This window comes from Setaria italica, chromosome II, assembly GCF_000263155.2.
Source record: "Setaria italica strain Yugu1 chromosome II, Setaria_italica_v2.0, whole genome shotgun sequence".
NCBI classification, from domain to species: domain Eukaryota; kingdom Viridiplantae; phylum Streptophyta; class Magnoliopsida; order Poales; family Poaceae; genus Setaria; species Setaria italica.
The window spans coordinates 42,986,376-43,009,643 of NC_028451.1; the positions used below are offsets into that span (position 1 = coordinate 42,986,376).

Sequence of the window (23,268 nt, forward strand, 5' to 3'; positions counted from 1 at the left end):
GTTTTCATGCCAAAATCCAAACACGCTTTGGGCCTTGTTTAGTTGCCTAACTTTGGAGATGCAAAATCACTATTGTAGCACTGTAGCACACTATAGCGTTTCGTTTGTATTTGTGAATTATTGTCCAAATATTGACTAATTAGGCTCAAAAGATTCGTCTCGCAAAGTACAACAAAACTGTACAATTAGTTTTTGATTTCATCTATATTTAGTACTCCATGCATGTACCGCAAGTTTGATGTGATGGGGAATCTTCTTTTTGCATATTGTCAAAGTTACGAGTTTGGGGCAACTAAACATGCCCTAAGGTATTGCAGACCCAGGCATCATCCACTCTCTCTGTCTCTGTCATACTCTTGTAGGAGGAGGCTAGGAGCTCATCATAGTATCATACTGATGGCCCGTTACTAGCAGTACCTTGTACTAGCTTGTTGGCCACTCGGCCTGGCACACATGTAATCATGTTGATGTCTACTCCCTGATCACTAATACTTTACCGGTTGTGCAGTAAAGTGCATGCCAATTAACGAAGCGCAAGATGGTATGAGCATCACATTTTTTTTCGAGCAGAGGTATGGAGTATAGAGTACAACATTCAAACCCTTTAGTGGTACCTATGTGGACTATTTGTGTAATTTTTATTTAACAATGATTCAAAACTCGAATTCAAAATTGGGCAAAGTAAAATCGTTGGGTTGACATGTCAAAACTCAATTTGTAATCGGTCAAGTTAAAAGGAGGCAGGATCGGAGCAGTTGGCTAGCACTAGCAGAAACCTGGAAACCACAAATACAAAGGCACAAACCACAATTGGTCTGTGCTAGAATATAATACTCCTTCCGTATAGAAAAAGGAAGTCGTTTTGGACAGCGACACGATCTCCAAAGCATTATTTTGACTCCTTATTTTTATAAAAATATTTATCAAAAAGTGACATATGTATATTTTTATGAAAATATTTTTCAAGACAAATCTATTTATATGACTTTCACATTTCCAAACTCAACAACTTAAAAGTTATTCATGATTTATATTCCCAATGTTTGATCCAAATCTTGTCCAAAACGACTTTCTCTTGCCCCCAATCAAAGCATCTAACACTCGTGCGGTTTTGCCAGGGGCTAGTGGGCTCGTCTACCTGCTCTTCTCACCGAGCACGGCATAGCCGCATAGTCGCCCCTCGCCCTCGCGGCCTCGCCCAGTCGCCCTAAATCCGCCGAGCCCCTTTTCCCCTCCCACCGGGCGCCGGCGGCCGATCGCCTGGCGCCATGGCCTCGCCGCCGCCACTTCTGACCCTCACTGACGAGCTCCTCGAGGAGATCTTCCTCCGCCTGCCGGGCCCGACGGATCTCGCCCGCGCCTCCACCGCCTGCGCCTCTTTCCACCGCGTCATCACCGACCGCGCCTTCCTCCGCCGCTTCCGGGGCATCCACCCGCCTCCCCTGCTCGGCTTCGTCCCCCGCGGTCAAGATGGCTTCTACCCCGCGCAGCCGCCCTACCACTCCGCTCCGCTCGCGCGCGCCGTCGCCGACGCCGCCGACTTCTCCTACTATTTCGTCCCCATTGGGCGATGGCTCAAACCCTGGCGTCCCCGCGATCTTCGCCAAGGCCGCGTCCTCCTCGAGTGCCTTCCCAAGTACGACGAGCGCTACCACTTCCACAGCGTTGTCTTCCTCAGCGACCTCGATCTCGCGGTGTGTGACCCCTTGCACCGGCGATACGTGCTGCTCCCTCCCGTACCACACAAGATAACAGCTCAGCACGGGCTCCTCGTTGATTTCGATGCGTTCCTTGCTCCCACCGGCCAGGATGAGGAGGGGACGTCGTTCCAGGTGATCTGCACCGCGCGGAATGAAACTAATCTGTTTGCAATTGTCTTCTCTTCTGTCACTGGACATTGGTGCATCGCTGCATCTCCCAGCTGGAGTTGTTTGGGCACTGAAGTGGCCTTTGACAAGTTGGCCTATCCCGATTATGCCAACGGCTGCTTCTACTGGACGCAGGACTGGTTTGGCAAGTTGCTTATGCTTGACGCCACCAAGATGGAGTTTTCAATTGTCAACAGCGTTCCGTCCAGCAACCTTATTGAGGGCAACATCAATTCAGGTATTGTAACGGGAGCAGAAGGACCACCTTTGATGTTCTTCTTTGGTACGCACAGTGAAGATGACTCATCTGATCTATTGCATATCACTAAGCTCAATAGCAGTGAACCTTCTGGGGAACAGCATTTGGAGAGAATTATACCATTGGCCAGAAAGTATAGGTATTCCATCTGTGGTGCGGTTGAGGGGTTCTTATTCCTTCATGGCTTTCCAGAAGGTCAGCACTCAGTACGCCGTCGTCGCCACTCTTGGAATGTTCCAAACAGAGAATATCTTTTGCTGGATGTCAAGACTTCTGAACTTAAGAAGGTCTGTGAGATGAAGCATGACTTCTTCAGTGTCCATGCCTACTTTGGCTTTCCACGGTCATTGTCAAAACCATGTATATGAAGTGGTAAGCTACGTTGCTGTTATACACTATGCTTGCTTGTAACTTTTTTTTTCTGCAGATGTTGTTGATCGTATCATGTCAATAGTAAGCTTATTTATTTATATTGGTGGTGTTTCACAGACCTCAATTAGTAGAGGGGCTGAGTTGTGTCCAAATTATACCTCTCTCTCTTGTTATCAGCGTCCTGGTGCAGCTTGGCATCTGTTTCACCATTTTTTCTGTCCTTTTTCAACAATATTCTTGCATATGTAGCGAATAACAGAAAGCAACTTTTGACTACTAAAAGTACTTTATCCATCTGTTGTAGTGGAATACCCACCCCACATTTCAACTTTTGAAAATTCGCTTGATAAAACAATGGTTTCAGGAATCCAGAAGATGTTTGAAAAGAAATATAAGTTATTGACTTGTCCATTTCTGTCTTGGATTCTTATATGAGAAAACTGATTTTTGTTAAAATATTTAGAATTGCAAAATTCTTATTGTTCTGAATCTCCATCATGACAAGCGACCTATTAGGTTATTGTTATCAGCATCCTGGTGCAGCTTGGCATCTGTTTCACCATTTTTTCTATCCTTTTTTACAATATTCTTGCATATGTAGCGAATAAAAGAAAGCAACTTTTGACTACTAAAAGTACTTTATCCATCTGTTGTGGAATACCACCCCACAAATCAACTTTTGAAAATTCACTTGATAAAACACCAGTTTCAGGAATCCAGAAGATGTTTGAAAAGAAATATAAGTTATTGACTTTTCCATTTTCTGTCCTGGATTCTTATCTGAGAAAACTGATTTTTGTTAAGTATTAGAATTGTGAAATTCTTATTGTTCTGCATCTCCATCATCACAAGCGACCTCTTAGGTTAGGAGCTGATATTTGTTCCTCCAAGTTTGTGAATATGTGCTTCATGTTTTGATGTGTTTTCCATGTTTTTTTTAAAATAAAGTGTTGTTGTATGTTGGATGATATTTTTTATAAGAAGAAGGGGTTGTGGAGCTTCTCCCAACCTGGTTTAGTTTCTCAAATGGGGCTATTAAATATCAATAGTACATCTCATCGCATTCAACTAAGTGCAAGGTGGGGGGAAAATAGTAAATGGGAGGAGACATGAGACATCATTACTAATCGGGGAGTCCTGTATAGAGGATAATAGTTTGATTGTTTATTCATATATCTAAATTAGAAAACTTAAAATGTGATTCAGATTTGATAGAATATCTGTTGCTTTTCCCAGGGCTGTGGTTCCTTAGTAATTTCTTTATTTAGTCATTTTACTGAGTGTCAAATATTTTTCGTGGGCCATGTTGAAGCGCATGATCCTTTAATTTTTGGACTTATAGTTGGCAGAATTTGTGTTGAAGTAAATGCTGGAGGCTGTCTGTGTATTTGTTCAAGGAGTTTGAGTTGAGTCCAGACTCTAAACTTGTACCATGCAAAGTTTAGTCTCCCTTATTACCTTTATTACTCTCATTCATAATATGTGACAATTGACAACTACGATTATGTGCCAAGATGGTTCAAATGCTGGAACTTTAGGCTATTCAAGGCACATTTAAGCCTAACTCTAGTTGGTCCTATTTGAGATACATACATGTTTGTATACACTGCGCTCTAAGCTGAGCTTGGCTCATTTTAGTTTTTTTTTTTACTCAACTAAGCTTGTGCCCTCGAGCTACCAAGCTATTCTAACCTTTGTAAGGCTCAACAATGTTGAATTTAGCAATGAACTATGTACGTAGTTTTGTAGAGATGAAGATATTCTTCCTGCAACTAGCTGGCTTCCTAATTCAAATTGATTTTGGACTATTCAAATTCAGTAATGAGCCTATCTGGACCAGTCTCTTGGAGCCTCTTGCATTTTTTCAATTATCACATTAGATTAAAAACTTAGCCTGTTTGAAGCTATAGCCTAGACTCCTAGTGATGTCTGTTGATTCCTCTTAAAAAAACTGTATACTCTGTTGACCTTCTTATTCAGTTTATCCAGTTTGGCTTTCTGCTCAGATGTGAGGTTGGTTCCCTGTTGATTCAAACCAACCTCAAGCAGAGGTTAGCTGGTTTTGCTCAAGATTATGCTGATCAATGTTAATGGCGTTAATTTTCCCTAAGGATTTTAGTTTGAGGGTGCTGGGGTTTCATATTGGTTGGGGTTTCAGATTGTTGTGTTAAAGTTGGTCTTATCTAGTTCCTTTTCTGAGGAAATATGGTCATAGGCGTCCTTCCAGTGTGCGGGCTTGAAACGTATGCATAGATCCTTGGTGTGTACTTCTTTTGGATGTGGCATTTTGCATATCATTCAGACGCATGATGTTTCTCTAACTTTTCTCTAGTAACCTTTGATATGATGCATAATATCATATCATTCGTGGATTCATCTGTGGTTTAGGGCTTTGGTCCTTTTTATTTAAGTTCAAAGTTGTATGCTCTGCTGTTTTTTATTTTTGTCATATATACCTAGTATTTATGCAACTAACACTCTTAATCACTTTCGATTAAAATGCATTTGTCAATTTTTTTACTCACTGGGAACTGATGGGCAGGACTGATGCGCTAGCATTCTCTGGTGGGTCTACTTATTTGGGTTATTCTTCTGGCCCAGCGAAGAGGCATGGAGGACGGTTAATGTTGGTGCTGCACTTCTTTTCGTGGATTGAAATTGACTTGAGCCTTGGTATTTATCGGGACTTGCTAGCGCTCGTATGTCCGGCGGGAGCAACTCCCGTCGGACGCATGCATCATCATCCATTTTAAATCTGACGGCTACAGTAGCACCATAATAAATACCACTAATTATCCAACATTCCGTTGCAACATCAAAACAAAATAGCTGCAATATCAAAAATCTATGGTTGCAACATGAAAAAGATGCAAAAAAATAGCTTTACGTAAACATAATATTCGTGAGGGAAAATTCCTACCGCAACATTGAACACATGTTTCATGCAACATTTCCAAAAAATCATCATATGTTGAGTTGGGGTTGAGCTCGTACGGGAAGAAATATTGCAACATGAAAAATTGATAGATGAAACAACAAAAGCCAACATCGAAACATATGAGAAAATCAATCGTGACGATACGTTCATCCGCAACGCTCGTGCGCATCTACAACGCTTGCAACATCCAAGAATCCCTACTGCAACATCGTGAGATACCTATTGCAACATTGGCACTCGGGAGCTATCTTCAGATCTAGGCTCCTATAGCTATCAGTGCTGAAGATCCTGCTGCCAGTGCCGGCGTGCACAGTGATGCTCAGCTGCGGCGTGTCGGCAGCTCAGCTGCGGCGTGTCGGCCTTGGTCTCTTCTTCTCCATCCTCTCCGTCGCCTCGACAAGGCCCTTGGAGCGCTACCCCCTATCAGTGGGAGAGGGAGGGAGAGGAGGAGGTGCTGCTGGGCAGAGCAGCAAGAAGCGGAGCAGGTTGGGGAGGTGCCCCCGCGACGGCGAGGCACCATGGCCAGCGGGAGGGACGGAGAGGAGGAGGGCGCGGTCGGGTAGAGCAGCAGGAAGCGGAGCAGGTTGGGGAGGAGCCCCCGCAACGGCGAGGCACGAGGGACGGAGAGGAGGAGGGCACAGCCGAGCATAGCAGCAGGAAGCATAGCAGCCTGGGGGAGCGGGCCAGCGGGAGGGACGGAGAGGAGGAGGGCACGGTCCGGCAGAGCAGCAGGAAGCGGAGCCGTACAAGGGGAAGTGGGGCCAGCATTAGCCTCCACCGCCGATCTCGCCGTCTCGAGCACTAGCATTGATAGGGAGCAGAGCAAGGAGCACAAAGCAGAAGCGGCAAGGGGAGAGGATGAGGTTGCACTCGCAAAACGAGATTCGGGTGCGGTGGAAGGAATCGTCGTGCAGATAAAAATGTTGCGCTAGTTTTTTATCCATACGTGATATTTTTGCTGGTGATAATATGTAGACGACACCATACCACGTGACTGGCCGGAGGAGGACGCGCGTCCGGACGCACGGGCCCTAAGCATTACCGGTTACCAAAAGTTGTACTACTGGAAGGGGAGCTGGAAGCTGTTTCAGAGGTGGGCTCGGTTAGTAACTCAGCATGGGCCGGCCTAGCCCCTGAGAGACGACGAGTGCTCGTGGGGTGGGCCAGGCCCAATGGAGTAATCAGTCACTCGCAGTGCTCGTGGCCCAGTCACTCGGCTTGCTTCTGGACACGAGTCGGTCACTCGATCCTCTTTCTCCCATCCCGACTAGCGCCGGCTGCCGATCGGCTGCTTCCATGGCCTCACCGGCGCCGCCAATCTCCGACCATCGGACACCGCCGCCGCTCCCGGCCCTCGCTGACGAGATCCTCGAGGAGATCTTCGTCCGGCTGCCCACCCTGGACGCCCTCGCCGGCGCCTCCACCGCTTGCCCCTCCTTCCACCGCATCACCACCGACCGCTCGTTCCTCCGCCGCTTCCGCGCCCTCCACCCGTCGCCTCTCCTCGGTTTCGTCACTGATGGCTTCCACGCCGCTGAGGCTCCCCACCCCTCCACCCCAGTCGCCCGCGCCCTCGCCCTCGCTGCCGACTTCTCCTACTCCTTCGTCCCCGCCGGGAGGTGGCTCACACCGTGGCATCCCCGCGACGTTCGACAAGGCCGCGTGCTCCTCGAGTGCTCCCAGAAGGGGCAGGGCAGATCCACCGAGACTATTACGACGCCATCGGTTTCCCTGGGAAATCTCGATCTTGCGGTTTGTGATCCCTTATACCGGCGATACGTGCTCCTCCCTCGCATACCAGACGAGCTAAAATCTAAGACGAGGACCTCATTCATTTCGAGCTCTTCCTCGCTCCTACCAGGGAGGATGAGGAGGAGATATCGTTCAGGGTGATATGCACGGCGTCGAGTAGTACTGGCCTGGCCGCATTTGTCTTCTCTTCAGTCACTGGACAGTGGCATATGGCTGCATCTCCTAGCTGGAGTTCTCTGGGCATAGTCACACCCTTAGATGCCAACGACTTCTCCTGGTTTCAGTATGCGGGGGGCTGCTTCCATTGGATGATGTCTTTGGGTAATTGGGGCAGAAGTTACTTGTGCTTAATGTGCTCAGGATGGAGTTCTCAGTTGTTAACACTACGTTCTGCCTAGACATGTTGTGCCAGTCAGTTGTGAGCCCCGCATTGTTTTGGATAGAGAAGGAAGCCATGAGCTGCTTTTTTTCGGGGATTACATTATGGTGCGGCTGGCCTATTTCGCATCACCAAGCAAAATGATGGTGAACCCTCCATAAATGGCAGCTGGAGAATACTGTACCATTGCCATTGACAGGATGGAGAACAATGTGCGTTGCCTTGGGTGTGGCTGAGGGCTTCCTATTTCTTCATGGTATTCCATAGTTTAGCTTGTTCAGGGCTCCAAGACAGTCTCAAGCATGATGGAGCTAATATCAAATATCTTTTTTTGCTTAGGATTTTGTGCATCAGTCAATGAACTGGGTGAATTTTTTTACTGTGTTTAAAACAAGAATAATGCACAACATTGTTATTACTTAGGGTCAGTTTGGTAGGGCTCCAGCTTCAACTTCTCATGCAGCTCCAACTGAAGTCCTACCAAACAGTTTGGTCAAAAACGGCTCCACCTCTAGAGCTAAAGAGGACCCGGAGCTGTTTTATATGAAGAAGCTGGAGCCAAAAGAAAATAGCTCCTCCGGAGCCCTACCAAACTAGCCCTTACCTGTTAGGGCTTTTGATTCTGCTAGTAACCTTTTCGTATGCAGCTTTGAAGCATTATTATCATTTGTCACTTGTTAATTTTGTACTTCTGATGAAACTGGGTAAGTAGAGATTTTTATCGCATCCACAGCTGTGATCCTGCAGTTCTTCTAACGAAATATACCTGCAGGGATTGGTGCGCTTGCATTGGTACCACGTTTTGGTCATTCATCTGCTATCCGCGGGGAGGAATGGAGGATGGTTATGCTGGTGAATTGGTGATGCGCTTCTGCTCGTGGACACACGCGAGCCTTCTTGAGTTCTTGTTGTGTTACTCTATTACTTGTCAGTAGTTATCCTGTACTCGGAGCATATACGACGCTATCAAGCTTACTCAGTGCAACAATAGCATATACCCCTGTTTCCGTGTTGAACTGCTATGTTATTGGCCATTGGATACTCCTAGATGGAGATATGTTGGAGAATTCAGATGGCACCGGTTGGCAAGTGTTATCAAATTAGTGTCATAATCAACTTTTCCAAGAATTAAACTGTATAGAACGCCATATAAAAATCTGTTTTGAAAAAATGAAACTGCACAGAGCGGCGTAAACACTCGCTACGTTGCAACAACAAGCGAAAATGTTGCCCAAAATCTGAAAAAATAAGAAACGAAAATTATTAATTGTTCGGTTCTCCAAGCGGCGCTGAAGTCTAAACACACTCGTGCGGTCGTCACTCGGTCAGTCGGCTCCCTTTCTTCTCACCGCGCAGTCGCGCACTGCCATAGTCCGATCTCCCCGTATATTCCCATTCCGCCGGGCGGCGGCACCCGCCATGGCCTCGCCGGCGCCGCCAACCGCCGGCCCCCAGGCGCTGGCGTTGCTCCCGACCCTCACCGATGAGCTCCTCGAGGAGATCTTCCTCCGCCTGCCCACCCCGGCCGACGTCGCCCGCGCCTCCGCCGCTTGCCCCTCCTTCCGCCGCATCATCACCGGCCGCTCCTTCCTCCGCCGCCTCCACGCCATCCAACCGCCGCCTCTCCTGGGCTTCGCCGCCTACGAGGGATTCCACCCCGCGCAGCCGCCCCACCCCTCCGCGCCGCTCGCCCGCGCCTTCGCCGACGCCGCCGACTTCTCCTACTCCTTCGTCCCCGCCGGGAGGTGGCTCACGCCCTGGCATCCCCGCGACGTTCGCCAGGGCCGCGTCCTCCTCGAGTGCACTCCCGAATGCGACCCCGCGTTTGAATACTACGACACCGTCTTGCTGAGGGATCTGGACCTCGCGGTGTGTGACCCCTTATCCCGGCGATACAGCCTGCTCCCTCGCATACCCAAAAACCTAAGGGGTCAACACAAGCACCTCATTGGTTTCGGGCTTTTCCTCGCTCCTACTGGCGAAGATGACGAGGAGACAACATTCAGAGTGGTATGTGTGGCGTGTAACAAAACTATGGTGGTTGTGTTTGAATTTACCTCCATCACTGGAGAATGGCATATCCCTGCATATCTCAGCTGCAATTCATTGGGCACTGTCATGACTGACACCCGGTACAGCTCCTCCTGTCATGATAATGAGCAGAGTCGCTTCTACTGGATAGTGCCTTGGAGGAGCAAATTGCTTGTACTTTGATGTATTCAGTTTGGAGCTATCCATTGTCAACAAAGATCTGGCTAACTGCCATATGCCTGACAGCGGGAAGCCTCTCATTGTACTGGGTAGAGATAGAACCCCTGAGGTGTTTTTTCTTGCTGATTGCTTTGGGGATGGCCCAACTGACATAATTCGCATCACAAAGCAAAATGGCAGTGGATCTTCAGACGCATGGCAGTTCGAGAATATGATATCATTGCCAACCCAGTATAACTATTTCACCTTGGGCACGGCTGATGGATTCTTATTCCTTCGCGGCATTCTGCAAGATGAAAACTCAGGGTACTCGTCGGAGGACTCTTCAGACAACTCAGTGCACTTGCAGGCAGAATCTCCAGATGTTGAATATTTTTCACTTGACGTCAAGACTCGTGAATGTAAGAAGGTTTGTGTGATGAAGCAGTACTACACTGTCCATTCATACTTCGGCTACCCACCACCATTGGCAAAACCAACTATATAAGCTGGTAAGCTTGTTGTTGCACTCTTACTGTGCTTATTATATGTTCTGCAAAATATTCGATGATTCTCCCATCTTAAGTAGTTTCTTTTCTAATGTTGGATGTGGTTGACTATAGAACCTTTTTATGTAGAGGGAGCATGTAAATTATATAGGTCTTGTTTTTCAAGATGGCAATGTAGCTTCGCTGTTTGCTGTTGTTTGGCTATCTGCATGTGATATATTTTTCCATTATCAGATGGTTAGTTAATACTGCTGTATGCATTCTTAAAGCATGGCATACTAGATAAGTTGCTGCCTTTGTTGGTGTCATGTTAAAATGTTTTTGTCTGTGCCATACTGCCATTGGTTTAAGGCATCTGGGAAATGAAAGAAGCAATTTCGTAATAGAAAAGGCATTTATCCATCTAGAGTTGTGAGACATTCATAATTCTTGAGAACTTAGTAGAGAAAATAAATTAGTTTATATGGTTTATTTATGCAGAAAGTGTTTGGTAAGAGCATATGTTTAATGTGTCATATATGTTTTGGATCCATAGCTGGAATATTTATTCCCGTAGAACACAGAAGTACTGCAATTCTTCTCACTATAGCGTCTCTCTTCTTGTTAGAAAAAATTTGGAATATAGGGTATCTGTTCATCAGGCACAATTTAGCTCCCTTAAGTATTGCAGTCTTCCCTTTGTTCCGGAAAAAGCAATGTCTTTGTTTTTCAGGAATGGTTTAAATTAAAACAACTCTTGAAGTTTATGTTACCAGAATGCCACATGCAGCTGCTTGTTGAAACAACTTCTCTAATGGTCAGATATAGTGAAGGGTAATAGTTTTTATTTATTTTATTGTCTACAAGCAACCCCCCTAAAAGTAACAGTTTTTATTTATTTGATTGGGCTGTTCATACATCTACAAGCAAACTCCCTAAAATGCATTGTTAGATTGGACTGGACAATGTTCCCATCTTCTGCCAGATTATCTAAGCATATATTTTATTTGTACCATATTTTGTAGGGAAATATAGTTGGGGATTTAGTTGTAGCATCTTGTATGGGCCTTTTATTGATTGTTTGAATGATCCCACCCTTTTCCAATGGATCATGTTGAACAGCGTCATCTCTTTTATTAGGTTTTCTACTAGCAAGAATTCTTCTTGAACTTAGACTGCATATCTTGTTGAGAGAGTTGTTATTCGGACATTTGAGTCCAGAGTTGTATCAGGTTCTACCTAGTGTATGCTTATTCATGCTCATATTCTGTCTGCTATACTGCTACCAGTTGCTACTTATACATGACCTGTGACAAACCCCAAGTCTTGCCAAACTCATGCCAGTTCTTGAGATGGTACTCATTCAATTTGATGCTATTCTCTGTTCCATTTAAAATGTAGAAACTTAGTCTTTTCGAGGGAATTGTAGCCTAACTTGTTGGTCCTTCCTCCACTTTTTGGGACTGGTTACTAATTTAATTTTTTGCTGAAGCTTATGATGATGCATATTTTGGAAAGATAAAGACATATTCTGCTTTCGAGCTTCTTTTCCACTTGATTTGGGTGTATTTTCGAGGGGGTTGCTTAATTCTAATCGATCTTGAGTTCAGTAACTGCCTGTTTCAAACCAATTTGAAGCTTGATAACAGTGTTTGAGTGCTTCCAATGCCTTTATTAATTGTTGACATTCTTTTAGGTGATATCGGCTTCAATGCATTTATTAGTTGTTCTCATGCTGTGTTTGCTTTTTCTAGAGTTAATGAACCTTTTTGAACCGTGTTTTTTCTAAGCAAGAATTGTACTTATTGTGGAACTGTGGAAGCAATTTGTGTCGCATGCATGTACAGTTAGTTCTAACTAGATACATCTGCAGGGATTAATGCGCTCTCTTTTTGGGCCTCAGTTTGATCATTCATCAGATGTTTGAAGGAATGGATGGTCATGATGGGTCTGCGCTTCATGATAAACCTTAGTAATTTAGTATTCGTCAAAAACTTGTCATCTTGTAGTTAACTTATGTCTGCATGACTATATGCGAAGCAAGGCTTGTCAAGTTCAATCGGTTTGAGCTTTGAACACTAAATATGCGTGCTTTGTAATTTTGTTACCCTGTTGGTGTGCAATGTTATGAGATTTTTAGATGGAAATTCTGTTTGAAGAGTTTGAATGCTGTTGGTATTTAGTATCGCACGTGCCGCACATCCGCCACCCAAGTGTGCTAGGCTGCTAGCTGTTCCGGAGAGGCGCCACTCATGTAAGACGGGCTCATATTCTGGTCCATATTGTATTTTATTGATATACTATAATTTACTATTGTTTTTATACTTTGGTCCGCTCAATATATGTTAGGCGATGTCATTTATATCTTTGTTAAACATAGTAGCTCAAGATGATGGCATTGATAACCGGGTCGGAAAATAGGAGTTTGTTTAATGAACTACTCCCTCCATCCCAAATTATAAGTCATTCCAAGAATCTTTGAGATGTCAAGTTTGATCAAAATTATAGAGAAAATGATAAAGATTTATGACATCAAATAGGTATACTATGAAACTATAATTGATGAAGAATCTAATGATACTTAGATGACATCATAAATGTTATTTTATTATCATATAAATTTGGTCAAACTTGAGATACTTTGACTCTCTAAATTCTTGGAATGATTTATAATTTGGGATGGACGATGGATGAGTACTTATAAAGAACTCGGTGTCCTGAAATCCTTTTATGCGGCTTTGCTGCTGCTTGTTTTTTTAAGGAAATGTTGCTGCTATATAAAAAACGCAAAACCAAAACGACGGCAGCAGACCGAATCGTGCACGCCCTCCCCCAGCCCGGCCCAACACAACTATGTCCAGCCCCCAACTAGGCCCAAGGCGAACATCGCGGCCCCGCGAGCGGACGCCAGCCACCCAGCCCCGTCCGTCCGATCTGGCCCCCCTTGACCGCTCTCAGCTCGCCTCAGTTACGAAAAGCCTAGGATTTTCTTTGAGATTAGAAATTCTTTTGGGTTCCTTGCGTAATCGTATCGCCCTCGATTTGCTGCTGCAGCTGCCTGCCTCTGCTGCCTTGGCTATACTACTAGAGAGACGCCTCCCCCCTTCCGTTCCCTTCGATTGCACTTCTCCCCCTCCCCCAACCCAAACCCATCACCAATTCGTTCGGCCCCCCGTGTCGCCTGCCCGCACTGGCCACGACCAAACCCTAGGCGCCGCCGCCCCCGGGGCCCCCAGGTACGCCTCGCCTCTCCGCCGGCGGGATTCCCCCGCCGCCGTCCGCGGCGCGGAGCGATTCGCGCTAGGGTTTGTTGCTTTTCGCGGATTTTGTTCGTTTGGTTGTTTCAGGTGATTAATTAGAGTGTTTTTTTTTCCGTTGGTGGGTGGGTGTGATTGGATCAGGGCTGCTCGCTGGGAGAAGAAGAAGGAGGAGATCGGAGGAGAGACACAGGGATTTATGTCCCAGCGAGGGGACAGGGGCGAGGGGCACAGGAGACCCGGCCGGTCCAGCAGCTTCGGCGGCCACCGCGGAGGCGGAGTCGGCGGCGCGGGCAAGGGCGGCGGGGGCTCCTCCGGCCAGCCTCCCCTCTCATCTAACCGCAGGTAATCTACTGGCTCCGGTCGACTCCAATTGACCTCTCACCGTTGATTTGATCTCGTTAGGGAAGGTAGGGTTTTGACGGGACTTTGGATCTCGATTGCAGCTTCAGAAAGCCGGGCAATGGCCACGGCGGGCACCAGAGGGTGGTGAGCCAGCCTGACACCACCGGCTTCCAGCCAGCTCCTGCGCCCGTTCCCCACCAGACACCTGCGCGCCCTCCGGTCGCGCCTCAGAATGCGCCAGCGCATGTTCCCGTCCCTGCGCCACGGCCACAGCACCATGGTGAGTGAGATGGCCTGTTCTGCTATCTTGTATTGCGATTGGACCAGTGCAGAACGTGACCTGATCGTTTGGTTGATTGCATGTGTTCCTTTTGAGTCGCCAGATCCACAAGTATCGTCATCATCACCTGCCAGTGAGAAGCCGGCTAATGCGCCATTGCCAAAAGCTACCCATGCTGCCCCCAGGGCACCACCAAAGAGCTCTAACCCCCCTATTCCTCAGGGAGCATCAAAAGGTTCGCCTCTATTTTTTTTCTTAAAATGTGATAAGCCGTTACATTTATTTCATATGCATGGTGGCCATCCATGGTGGTATTGTGCATCTTCGCATTGCTTGTTTGAACCTGTTTTAGTTACATATGTACCATGATGCATGGCTAGATGTCTTATTTTTCTTATTGTTTTGCTTCTTTTCAGGAGAACCATCCAAGGGATTTAACTTTCAGTTTGGTAGTATAAATATGAATGGACTACCGGTATGATTTTGTTGCCTTTTTCTTCTGCAGCTCAGAACCTGAAGCCCTATCTTATGTACCTTTGGTTTTGTACCTATATCTAATTTAAACAAAATTTGTATTTTTCTATAGCAATTTCCTGCTAGGACAAGCTCGGCTCCTCCAAACTTGGATGAACAAAAACGTAATCAGGTATCTTGTCCTTGCTTTGCAATGTTGTTTATATGATGTATGTTAATTCTTGTTTTATTGGTCTTTTGTAACCAATATGTCAGTTTAGTGCTTGTCTGTTGGACTTCTAGAACTTGCAAAAATGTTATGTCCCTATGAGTAATTTGCCTTCAGGCACACACAGACTGCTTCTGAATCTGCCAGTATTCTAAAGGATTATATTTCATTTGTATACTCTGTTCAGGCACTTCTGGAGGAACTCAAGGTTACACCTCCTGGTCCGATGCAACCAGCTCCGAAACAGCAGCCATTGCAGAAGCAGCAGCAGCAGCAGCCACAGCAGCTGTTGCAGCAGTCACAACAGGTTCCCCAGCAGCCACAACAGCAGCAAGCAAGAAAGGATGCTGTTAGTTCCAGCCAACCGAACACCATCAACCCTCATGTGCCATCACAATTGAAAAGAGATGTGCATGCTTCTCCATCTGTCCCCAATGTTACATCTCTTAGGCCTCCTACTGTTCAACCAATGCCTGGGGTGCAAATGTCGATCCCCTTTCACCATCAGCCAGCACCAGTTCCATTACAGTTTGGTGGTCACGGTCCACAACTGCAGCCACAAGTTGTACCTAGCTCATTACAAATGTCAATGGGATTGACAGGCAGTAATGCACCGCAAGTCCCGCAGCAGCTATATGCCCCGACTATCCAGCACCAATTGCAACAGCAAGCAATGATGCATCAAGGGCAGGGTATGAGTTATGTTACTTCAGTTGGCCATCAATTCCCACCTCAGTTGGGTAACATTCCTATGAACATGCCCCCACAATATCCTCAGCAACAGAATAAGTTTGTTGCCGCTCCTCGGAAGACTACCGTAAAAATTACTCATCCAGACACTCATGAAGAGTTGAAGCTTGATAAGAGGATGGACTCTTCTGGGCAGAGGGCAGCGCCTAACTTGACACAACAATCCCAGTCCCAGCCTGTTGGTAGCTATGCTCCTCATATCGGCTTCTTTCATCAGCCGTCGAATTCTTACAATCAGTCAGGGATTTATTACCCTCCTACAACTGGTGTAAACCAGGTTCCTACTGGATCCTCGGGTCCTAGGTTTAATTATCCCGTCACTCAGTCTGGGCAAGCGATTCCATATGTCAGTCCATCTGCAGGGCCTCCGGTATCTGGGCACTCCCAAATGACAGGTAAACCGCACCCTGGTGGGTTGCAGGCTGAAAAATCTGGGACTCATATGGTCACGATAACTGCGCCACCAGGTAAATCTGATGCCCCTAAGCCAAGGCCTGTTGAGGATGCTGCAGCAAGTCGGCAGAAGGATAATGAAGTTGTTTCTGGGATCACAGTTTCTGATAAATCAGCCCATGAGAAGGAGAGTAAAGCTCCATTAGTCCCAGAGAAGCATCCTGCTGTGGTAAGCTTGCCAACTCAGGGTGCAAAACCACAAACTTCGGTAACTGCAAATTCAGCCTTACCTATGTCTGGAGCTGATGGGAAGAACAAAGAATCCATTCAAAGGACTGGGTCATTTAAGGATAATAAGAAAATTGCCATTAAAAAGGAGGCCAGAAATTCGTCTGAACCACAACATGTATGTTGTCTGCTTCCTTCTAACACAATCTTTGCTTGCTTCATTTTGTGTGTTTTTTTTTCACATTCTTGCATGTTGTATTCGTTCAGTCAGCTTCATCCGCTGAAGATGATAGTGGTGATCGCCAAGAAACTAAGAACCTCAACAAAGAGCTGGATTTAACCATCTCATCATCAGGCGCAGCAGCTCCGCTGCCTGAAAGTAAAGCTGGTATAGCTGAAGCTGACAGCACACCAGTAAATGGTAAGGTCTTTATATCTAAGAACTGTACGGGGTTGCTCTTAAATTTTCTAACTCATCTGCTTTGGCAGCTGCTGATATTCCTGGGACAGATAGGAGTCCTGCACGACCAGCTTCCGAGGGTACCAGCGAACCTCAAGGAGCAGAAAGTGTTGCTGTTTCCGCTGTTGAATGTGATGAAAACAAGGGAACTCCCAAAGTTACCACAGATCCTATCAAGGATAATATTTCTTCTGATGCCACTGAACGTAAATCGCCTGAAGTATGTGCTGTGGACATGACTGAACAGGCATCAGCAGTGACTTGTCATACAGGTAATTCAGATGCAGCACCTCATGTAACTGATCAGGAACACTTACCAAAAGAGTCAACACCATCAGGACCTGAGCAACAAGGTAGCTCATCCAAGAATTCTGAGACTTCATCGCATGTTCTTGATGGCGGTGGTGTGGCTGTGACAACTTCCGAAACTTCAGAGCCTACAGTTCAAGGTGTCATTGATGGTGACTCAGATATTAGTCCGGAAACAGGCCTAGCTGTTTCTAATGTTACTCTAATTTCATCAGAGGGGCAACAGAAATCTGAAACTATGTCAAGTGATCAATCTACTGCTGCGCCCACTGCTTCTATTCGACCAGTATCAAGGGAAAAACCTAGTGCTGAGATCACTAGGACAAAATCCACAGCTGGGAAGAAGAAGAAGAGAAAGGAAATGCTTTCTAAAGCTGATGCCGCTGGAAGTTCAGATCTTTATAATGCATACAAGGGACCAGAAGAGAAGTCCGATATTATGGGCACTGCAGAGGGGGCAGATAGTTCTTCAACAGTTGATACAACTCCTGTGCTGCCTGATGAGCCAGAAACGGAGGCCAGTTCATCTGCAGATGATTCTAAGAAAAAAGTTGAGCCTGATGATTGGGAAGATGCAGCAGACATGTCTACTCCAAAGCTGCAATCTGATTCTGGAAATCAGTCTGGCATCACAAAAGTATTAGAGTCAGATACAACTGAAGCTAACGGCAGAAAGAAATACTCGAGGGACTTCTTGTTAACTTTGCAACACCATTGTACTGGTCTTCCTGTTGGATTTCAGATGAATGAAGCTGTCAATGCAATAATGAATAATTTGGCAGGAAAGTCCTATGTGGTTGATCGTGAACCTCACCCTAGTCCTGGAAGGGGTTCTGACCGGCCAACTTCTCGTGGTGACCGCCGTGGTGCTGCCATGGCTGATGACAGGTGGACTAAATCAGGAGTGCCTCTCAGTCCTGGTCGTGACATGGACCTGGCAAATGGACCATCAATTGTCAATTACCGGGGCGGGCCGGGAGGTAGTCATGGTGTTTTGAGGAACCCACGTGGTCAACCAGGTGGTGGACTTCTTCTAGGACCCATGCATTCCGTTGGACCTCAAGTTCCTCGCAGTGGCTCTGATGCTGATAGATGGCAGCAAAAAGGTCTGATGCCTTCTCCTGTCACACCCATGCAAGCGATGCACAAAGCAGAGAGAAAGTATGTTGTTGGCAAAGTTTCTGATGAGGAAGAGGCGAAGCAGAGGCAGTTGAAAGCCATTCTTAACAAGCTGACGCCGCAAAACTTTGAAAAACTTTTTGAACAAGTGAAGGAAGTCAACATTGACAACGTAGCAACTCTTACAGGAGTCATTTCACAGATATTTGACAAAGCTTTGATGGAACCAACCTTCTGTGAAATGTATGCTAATTTTTGCTTCCATTTGGCTGGTGCCTTGCCAGATTTCAGTGAGGACAATGAGAAGATTACATTTAAGAGATTGCTTTTAAACAAATGTCAAGAGGAGTTTGAGAGAGGTGAAAGAGAAGAAGCTGAGGCTGATAAAACAGAAGAGGAAGGTGAGATAAAACAAACCAAAGAAGAAAGGGAGGAAAAGAGAATCCGTGCTCGAAGGCGCATGTTGGGAAACATTAGGTTGATTGGAGAATTGTACAAAAAGAGGATGTTGACTGAACGTATAATGCATGAATGCATTAAGAAATTGTTTGGAAATTATGATGATCCTGATGAGGAGAACATTGAAGCCCTATGCAAGTTGATGAGTACAATTGGAGAGATGATAGACCATGTAAAGGCAAAGGAACACATGGATGCCTATTTTGATATAATGTACAAGATGTCAACAAGTCAGAAGTTGTCTTCTCGTGTGAGGTTTATGTTGAGAGATTCAATTGACCTGCGGAAAAACAAATGGCAACAGAGGCGTAAGGTCGAAGGTCCCAAGAAGATCGAGGAGGTTCACAGGGATGCAGCTCAAGAAAGGCATGCTCAATCGAGCAGGCTAGGACGTGGTCCATCTGTTAGTTCTCTTCCAAGAAGAGGAGCACCTCCTATGGATTATGGCCCCCGCGGCTCATCTGCATTAGCATCCCCAAGTTCCCAACAAGGGAGCATTCGAGGAATGCCTCCACATTCGCGTTCATTTGGTGGTTCACAAGATATCCGGTTTGAGGAAAGGCATCAATTTGACAGTAGAACACCTCTTCCTCAGCGTGCAGTCAAGGATGAGCCTATCACTCTTGGCCCACAGGGTGGCCTTGCTAGGGGTATGTCTATAAGAGGGCAACCACCAGTATCAAATTCTGAACTTCCTTCTGTTGTTGACCATCGAAGGATAGTGTCTGGTTCTAATGGTTATAACTCTCTGGCTGATCGAACCTCTGGTAGAACACCAGCTTCTAGTCAATCTGCTGGGCCTTCACAGAGGCCTGCCAGCCAGGAAGGCCGTTCAGGAAAAAAATCATATTCTGACGATGATTTGAGAGAAAAATCCATCTCGGCCATTCGGGAATATTACAGGTAATATGTTTTAAATGTTTATGGTTTACACGTTTTCATTTCGTATTACTTATACTGCATCAAATTTGAATTTAAGTACTGTGTGCATTTAACCATTAATAAACAGGCACCCATTGGTTAAATATTTTGTTTCAGTAACTGCTTATTTTCTGAATGTTTATTCGCTTGTCTGCATTTTTCTCTGCTTTATGCACTTGCAAATTTCAGAATTAATTTACTCATGTTTCTGAGATTAAGTAGCATGCGATTGTAACATATTGGAGGTCACGCATTTAGAAACAGAAGTGATGACACGTGTTACCATTTCCAGAGAATTTTACCCCAATTGATATCTGCATATTTGCACTTTGTTCATGAAATTTATGGATTGATTGATTGAGGGCTTTTCTTTTACTGTTTGTGTTACCTAGTATATTTTAGTTCTTTTGCTATACCATGAAGAGGAGCACTGGCCTTCGTCCTATTTTGTCTGCTAACAGCAGCTTTTTTGGCAGTGCAAAAGATGAAAAGGAGGTTGCTTTGTGTATTGAGGAGTTGAATGCTCCAAGTTTCTATCCTAATGTTGTATCAATTTGGGTAAATGATTCCTTTGAGAGAAAAGACATGGAAAGGGAGTTGCTGGCTAAACTTTTTGTCAGCCTTAGCAGTGGTCGACATAATTTGTTGAGCAAAGGGCAACTCATTGATGGGTAGGTGTCTTCTCATATTTTCTCGTATCATCATTTTCTGTCCACAATGTACTATTTGTTGACTAAATTATTATGTTTTTAGCCTTGCATTGGTTCTTGGCTCATTGGAAGATACTCTAAGTGATGCTCCAAGAGCCACTGAGTACCTTGGACGACTTCTTGCAAGGTTCGTGCAGGAAAACATATTGCCGTTGCAAGAGGTTGGTAAATTGATTCAAGAAGGTGGAGAGGAACCAGGGTATCTTGTACAAGATGGTATTGCAGCTGATATCCTTTGGGCAGTTATGGATTCAATAAGATTAGAAAAGGGTGATTCATTCTTGAATGAGGTCAAGTCAAGTTCCAGTTTAAAGTTGGAAGATTTCAGACCACAACATCTTAAGCGATCAAAGTTGGACGCCTTCATGTAGGCACTTAGTTATTGTTACTAGGTAAGTCTGTTCCAGGTGTTTAGAATATCATATCCAGAGTCCTTTGGTCCGAAAACTTTAGCTTGTTGCAGATATTCTGAACTACTCTTCTAATGACAGATTACCAACTCACGGGTGCTGTGCTGAAGCGGCTTACTTTCTTTGCACCCAAGTACCCACTAGCCTTTTTTGATGATGAACTGGAAAATATCCCTCTGATCCTACTTGCTACCTGATGTTCTATTTGACGAGATCAAAGGCGACGGGTCACCCATTTTTTCCAGAGTTGGTGCTGGTTGTAAGTTATTGTCTTAAGGTCCGTGGATGCTGTGGCTGAAGCAGGTAGCTAGGCTCCCATAAGAGTATCAGGGAATATTTTTGTGATCACAGGGAGAAGTCTGCTAACCAATATTGTTGGTAGCCGGGGGAACTGTAGGTTGAACTGATGCCTCCAGCGGGCTTCTGACCAAATATTTCTTTGTGATCGGAATTGATAGTCGGTTAACTTAGCGGCATTTTCCTGATAGCCAATGTTTCTCGTTACTGCCCGAGTATGTTAATCTTGTTTCAATTTTGCTGTAATTTGCTATTTTTTCTCGTTTCTCGATTGTGTATTTATTGGGGTGCAGTGTGGCTGTAGTCGGGGCACTTTTATGGTATCTCTGTTGCTCGTGGGTTTGGCCTTCTGTTGGGGTGGGCAACAAAATAGTAATCGGCATGCCATTGACGGTGTGTATGGTTGGTAACGATGATGCTCCTCTTCCTCTTGTGGTATTGATGGGCATCGTCTCTTCTCGTACGGGTGAGCCCATGCCAGATTTCAGTTGGTCTTTTGCGCTGGTTCTTATGCCGTTGCTCTTTTGCGCTGGTTGGTCTCTAACTCTCCACGGGGAGCTTTCTTTATAGCTTTAAACATCTTGAAGTATCTGTCATTAAACTATAGCTATAGTGCACGTGTGACCAGTGACCTCTGCTGTTTCCTAAGCAAAATGTGTCGACATATTCCCTTATACGAAATACTTGCTTAATATTATAATTTTTTATATTAGCCAAATATCAATTATCCTAGGATGGTGGCCTTCGTTTCCTTCATATGCGGCAAATGTGGGATCTGTCCTCCACCGAAGACTTCAACGCACTAATAACGTGAAGTCAAATCACTTTCCAGGTTCTGGGCTTCTTGATCCGTTCTGCTGTTTCATGACTACCTGCTGTTCCTGTTCTAGGGCCAGGGCCAAGGTGATCTCTAATTACCACGCCAATGCTGGTCGCCCCTGACGAACTTTGCAAGGCTGCATCAGCAATTCAGCATCTAGCTGAACCCATCACTTGTCCACCTTAATTCGTTTCCTGTTGGGAACTTCAGTGGAACCATAGCTAAATATCTTTTTTTCTATTTATTTTTCCCTCACATTTTTCCCCATGCCGTGCTTTCAACTGAAAATTACAAGCGATTTTCTTTAAAATCTTGTCTATCAATTGCATTGTCAATCATATGACGTGTCACTACGATTGGTAAGGAATCCAGGTTGAAGCGCTGACAAAAATCATCTGGCAATTTCCTAGACGATAGAATAATCCGTTTTTTTTTTTGTAATTTGGGGTTGGGCTTGATTTTTTTTGTTTTTTTGCTATAAAATGCTGTCCATGCCCGTCCAATAATTCAACGGGCCCCTTTTCTCGAGCTTTTTGTGGGCCTGAAACTTTTTTTTCATCTCGGGCCTTGGTACTCTTCTGGTGAGAGACAACTAATAAGCCCTTCTAAGCCCGTATGAATTCAATAAGTTAGACCAGGCCGTCTTGAAGCGCCAGTCTGAATGCTGGCCCGGTCCGCTTAGCGCCGTGTAAATTTCAAAGCGCGGCCGCCGCCGGCGTGATGGCCTCGCCGGAGGATGAGCCGGACGCGAAGCGAGTCGACGCGCCCCCGCCTGTGCTGCGCCTCACAGACGACTTGCTCACGGTCGCGGACATCGGTGAGTTCTACCCAGCCACGAATCCCCATCCGTTCGCGTGGCGCGCTACGCGCGCGCCCTCATGCGCGCCACCGACTTCTACTTCTCCACCATCCCCGTCCTGGATACTCCCTGCTCCCTCAGATCCCCGGTCACCCTGCCGCGACGCGCCTCTTGTATCTTGCGCCGCCGTTCCTCGTCCCCGCCAACGACGACGAGGAGGAGGCTGAGAAGACATCGTTCAGGGTGGTCTGCATGGCGGAGTGCAAGGCTGGAGGACAGCTGGTCGCCTTCGCCTTCTCTTCCGCCACCGCACGGTGGAGCAGTTTGGCCGTCGACGAGAGAGCGCGCAGCACTTTCGTGGTGGCTCGTACTTGGCCCGCACCTGGAGCTATGCGTGCGGCTGCTTCTACTGGAAGGTGTACGAGAGTGACAAACTGCTTGTGTTTAACACTCTCACCATCTCGCATTCTCCACCATCGACTCCCCCCCACGGCCACGGAAACAAGATTTTTTTTTCTCAGTGGACGCAGGGGAAGGCAAGATTGGAATGTTTATTCTCCACTACAGTAATAGAGATATTGACCTCGTTTATAATTGGGACATTTACAATAACACTGGAAGGGAAATCAACCAAAAAGACAACAGCAAAATGCCAGTTTGAGAGGAAGGGAGATCCAGATTGCCCTCCCAGTATCCTTGTTACAGGTTTGCAGGCTCAAGCGACCGGTTCTTTTACTCCTGCAAGGCTCTTTGAAACACTATTATATTCCTAATAAACAACTT

General features: G+C 45.9%; 3 protein-coding genes across 7 annotated transcripts; all 3 read left to right on the plus strand.

Annotated features, from left to right (window-relative positions):
• The first annotated feature begins 1,109 nt into the window (after positions 1–1,109).
• LOC101771292 lies at positions 1,110–5,486 on the plus strand. Of its 4 annotated transcripts, XR_002676327.1 has the most exons (3): positions 1,111–2,106; positions 2,210–2,499; positions 5,042–5,486. XR_002676327.1 is itself a non-coding variant. In XM_004957925.3 (2 exons), exons 1-2 carry the CDS (start codon positions 1,269–1,271, stop codon positions 2,425–2,427), a joined length of 1,056 nt encoding a protein of 351 aa, XP_004957982.1. In that variant the 5' UTR covers positions 1,110–1,268; the 3' UTR covers positions 2,428–2,808. The 4 variants fall into 4 exon arrangements, 3 of the variants coding, with proteins under 3 accessions (XP_004957982.1, XP_004957983.1, XP_004957979.1); XM_004957925.3 differs by lacking the exon at positions 5,042–5,486 and having other exon boundaries at positions 1,110–2,106; positions 2,210–2,808; XM_004957926.2 differs by lacking the exon at positions 5,042–5,486 and having other exon boundaries at positions 1,110–2,106; positions 2,199–2,333.
• Positions 5,487–8,889: 3,403 nt separating this feature from the next.
• LOC101772776 lies at positions 8,890–12,393 on the plus strand. Of its 2 annotated transcripts, none has more exons than XM_004957927.3 (2): positions 8,890–10,270; positions 12,120–12,393. In XM_004957927.3, exon 1 carries the CDS (start codon positions 8,988–8,990, stop codon positions 9,780–9,782), a length of 795 nt encoding a protein of 264 aa, XP_004957984.1. In that variant the 5' UTR covers positions 8,890–8,987; the 3' UTR covers positions 9,783–10,270; positions 12,120–12,393. The 2 variants fall into 2 exon arrangements, with proteins under 2 accessions (XP_004957984.1, XP_022679719.1); XM_022823984.1 differs by having other exon boundaries at positions 12,150–12,393.
• Positions 12,394–13,234: 841 nt separating this feature from the next.
• On the plus strand, positions 13,235–21,124 carry LOC101773185 (eukaryotic translation initiation factor 4G). The gene is made up of 12 exons (XM_004957928.3): positions 13,235–13,482; positions 13,648–13,848; positions 13,950–14,128; positions 14,232–14,363; positions 14,545–14,603; positions 14,715–14,774; positions 14,998–16,359; positions 16,449–16,602; positions 16,671–19,431; positions 19,926–20,120; positions 20,203–20,551; positions 20,651–21,124. The coding sequence occupies exons 2-11, from the start codon at positions 13,703–13,705 to the stop codon at positions 20,528–20,530; spliced, it is 5,376 nt and encodes a 1,791-aa protein (XP_004957985.1). The 5' UTR covers positions 13,235–13,482; positions 13,648–13,702; the 3' UTR covers positions 20,531–20,551; positions 20,651–21,124.
• The last annotated feature ends 2,144 nt before the right edge of the window (positions 21,125–23,268 follow it).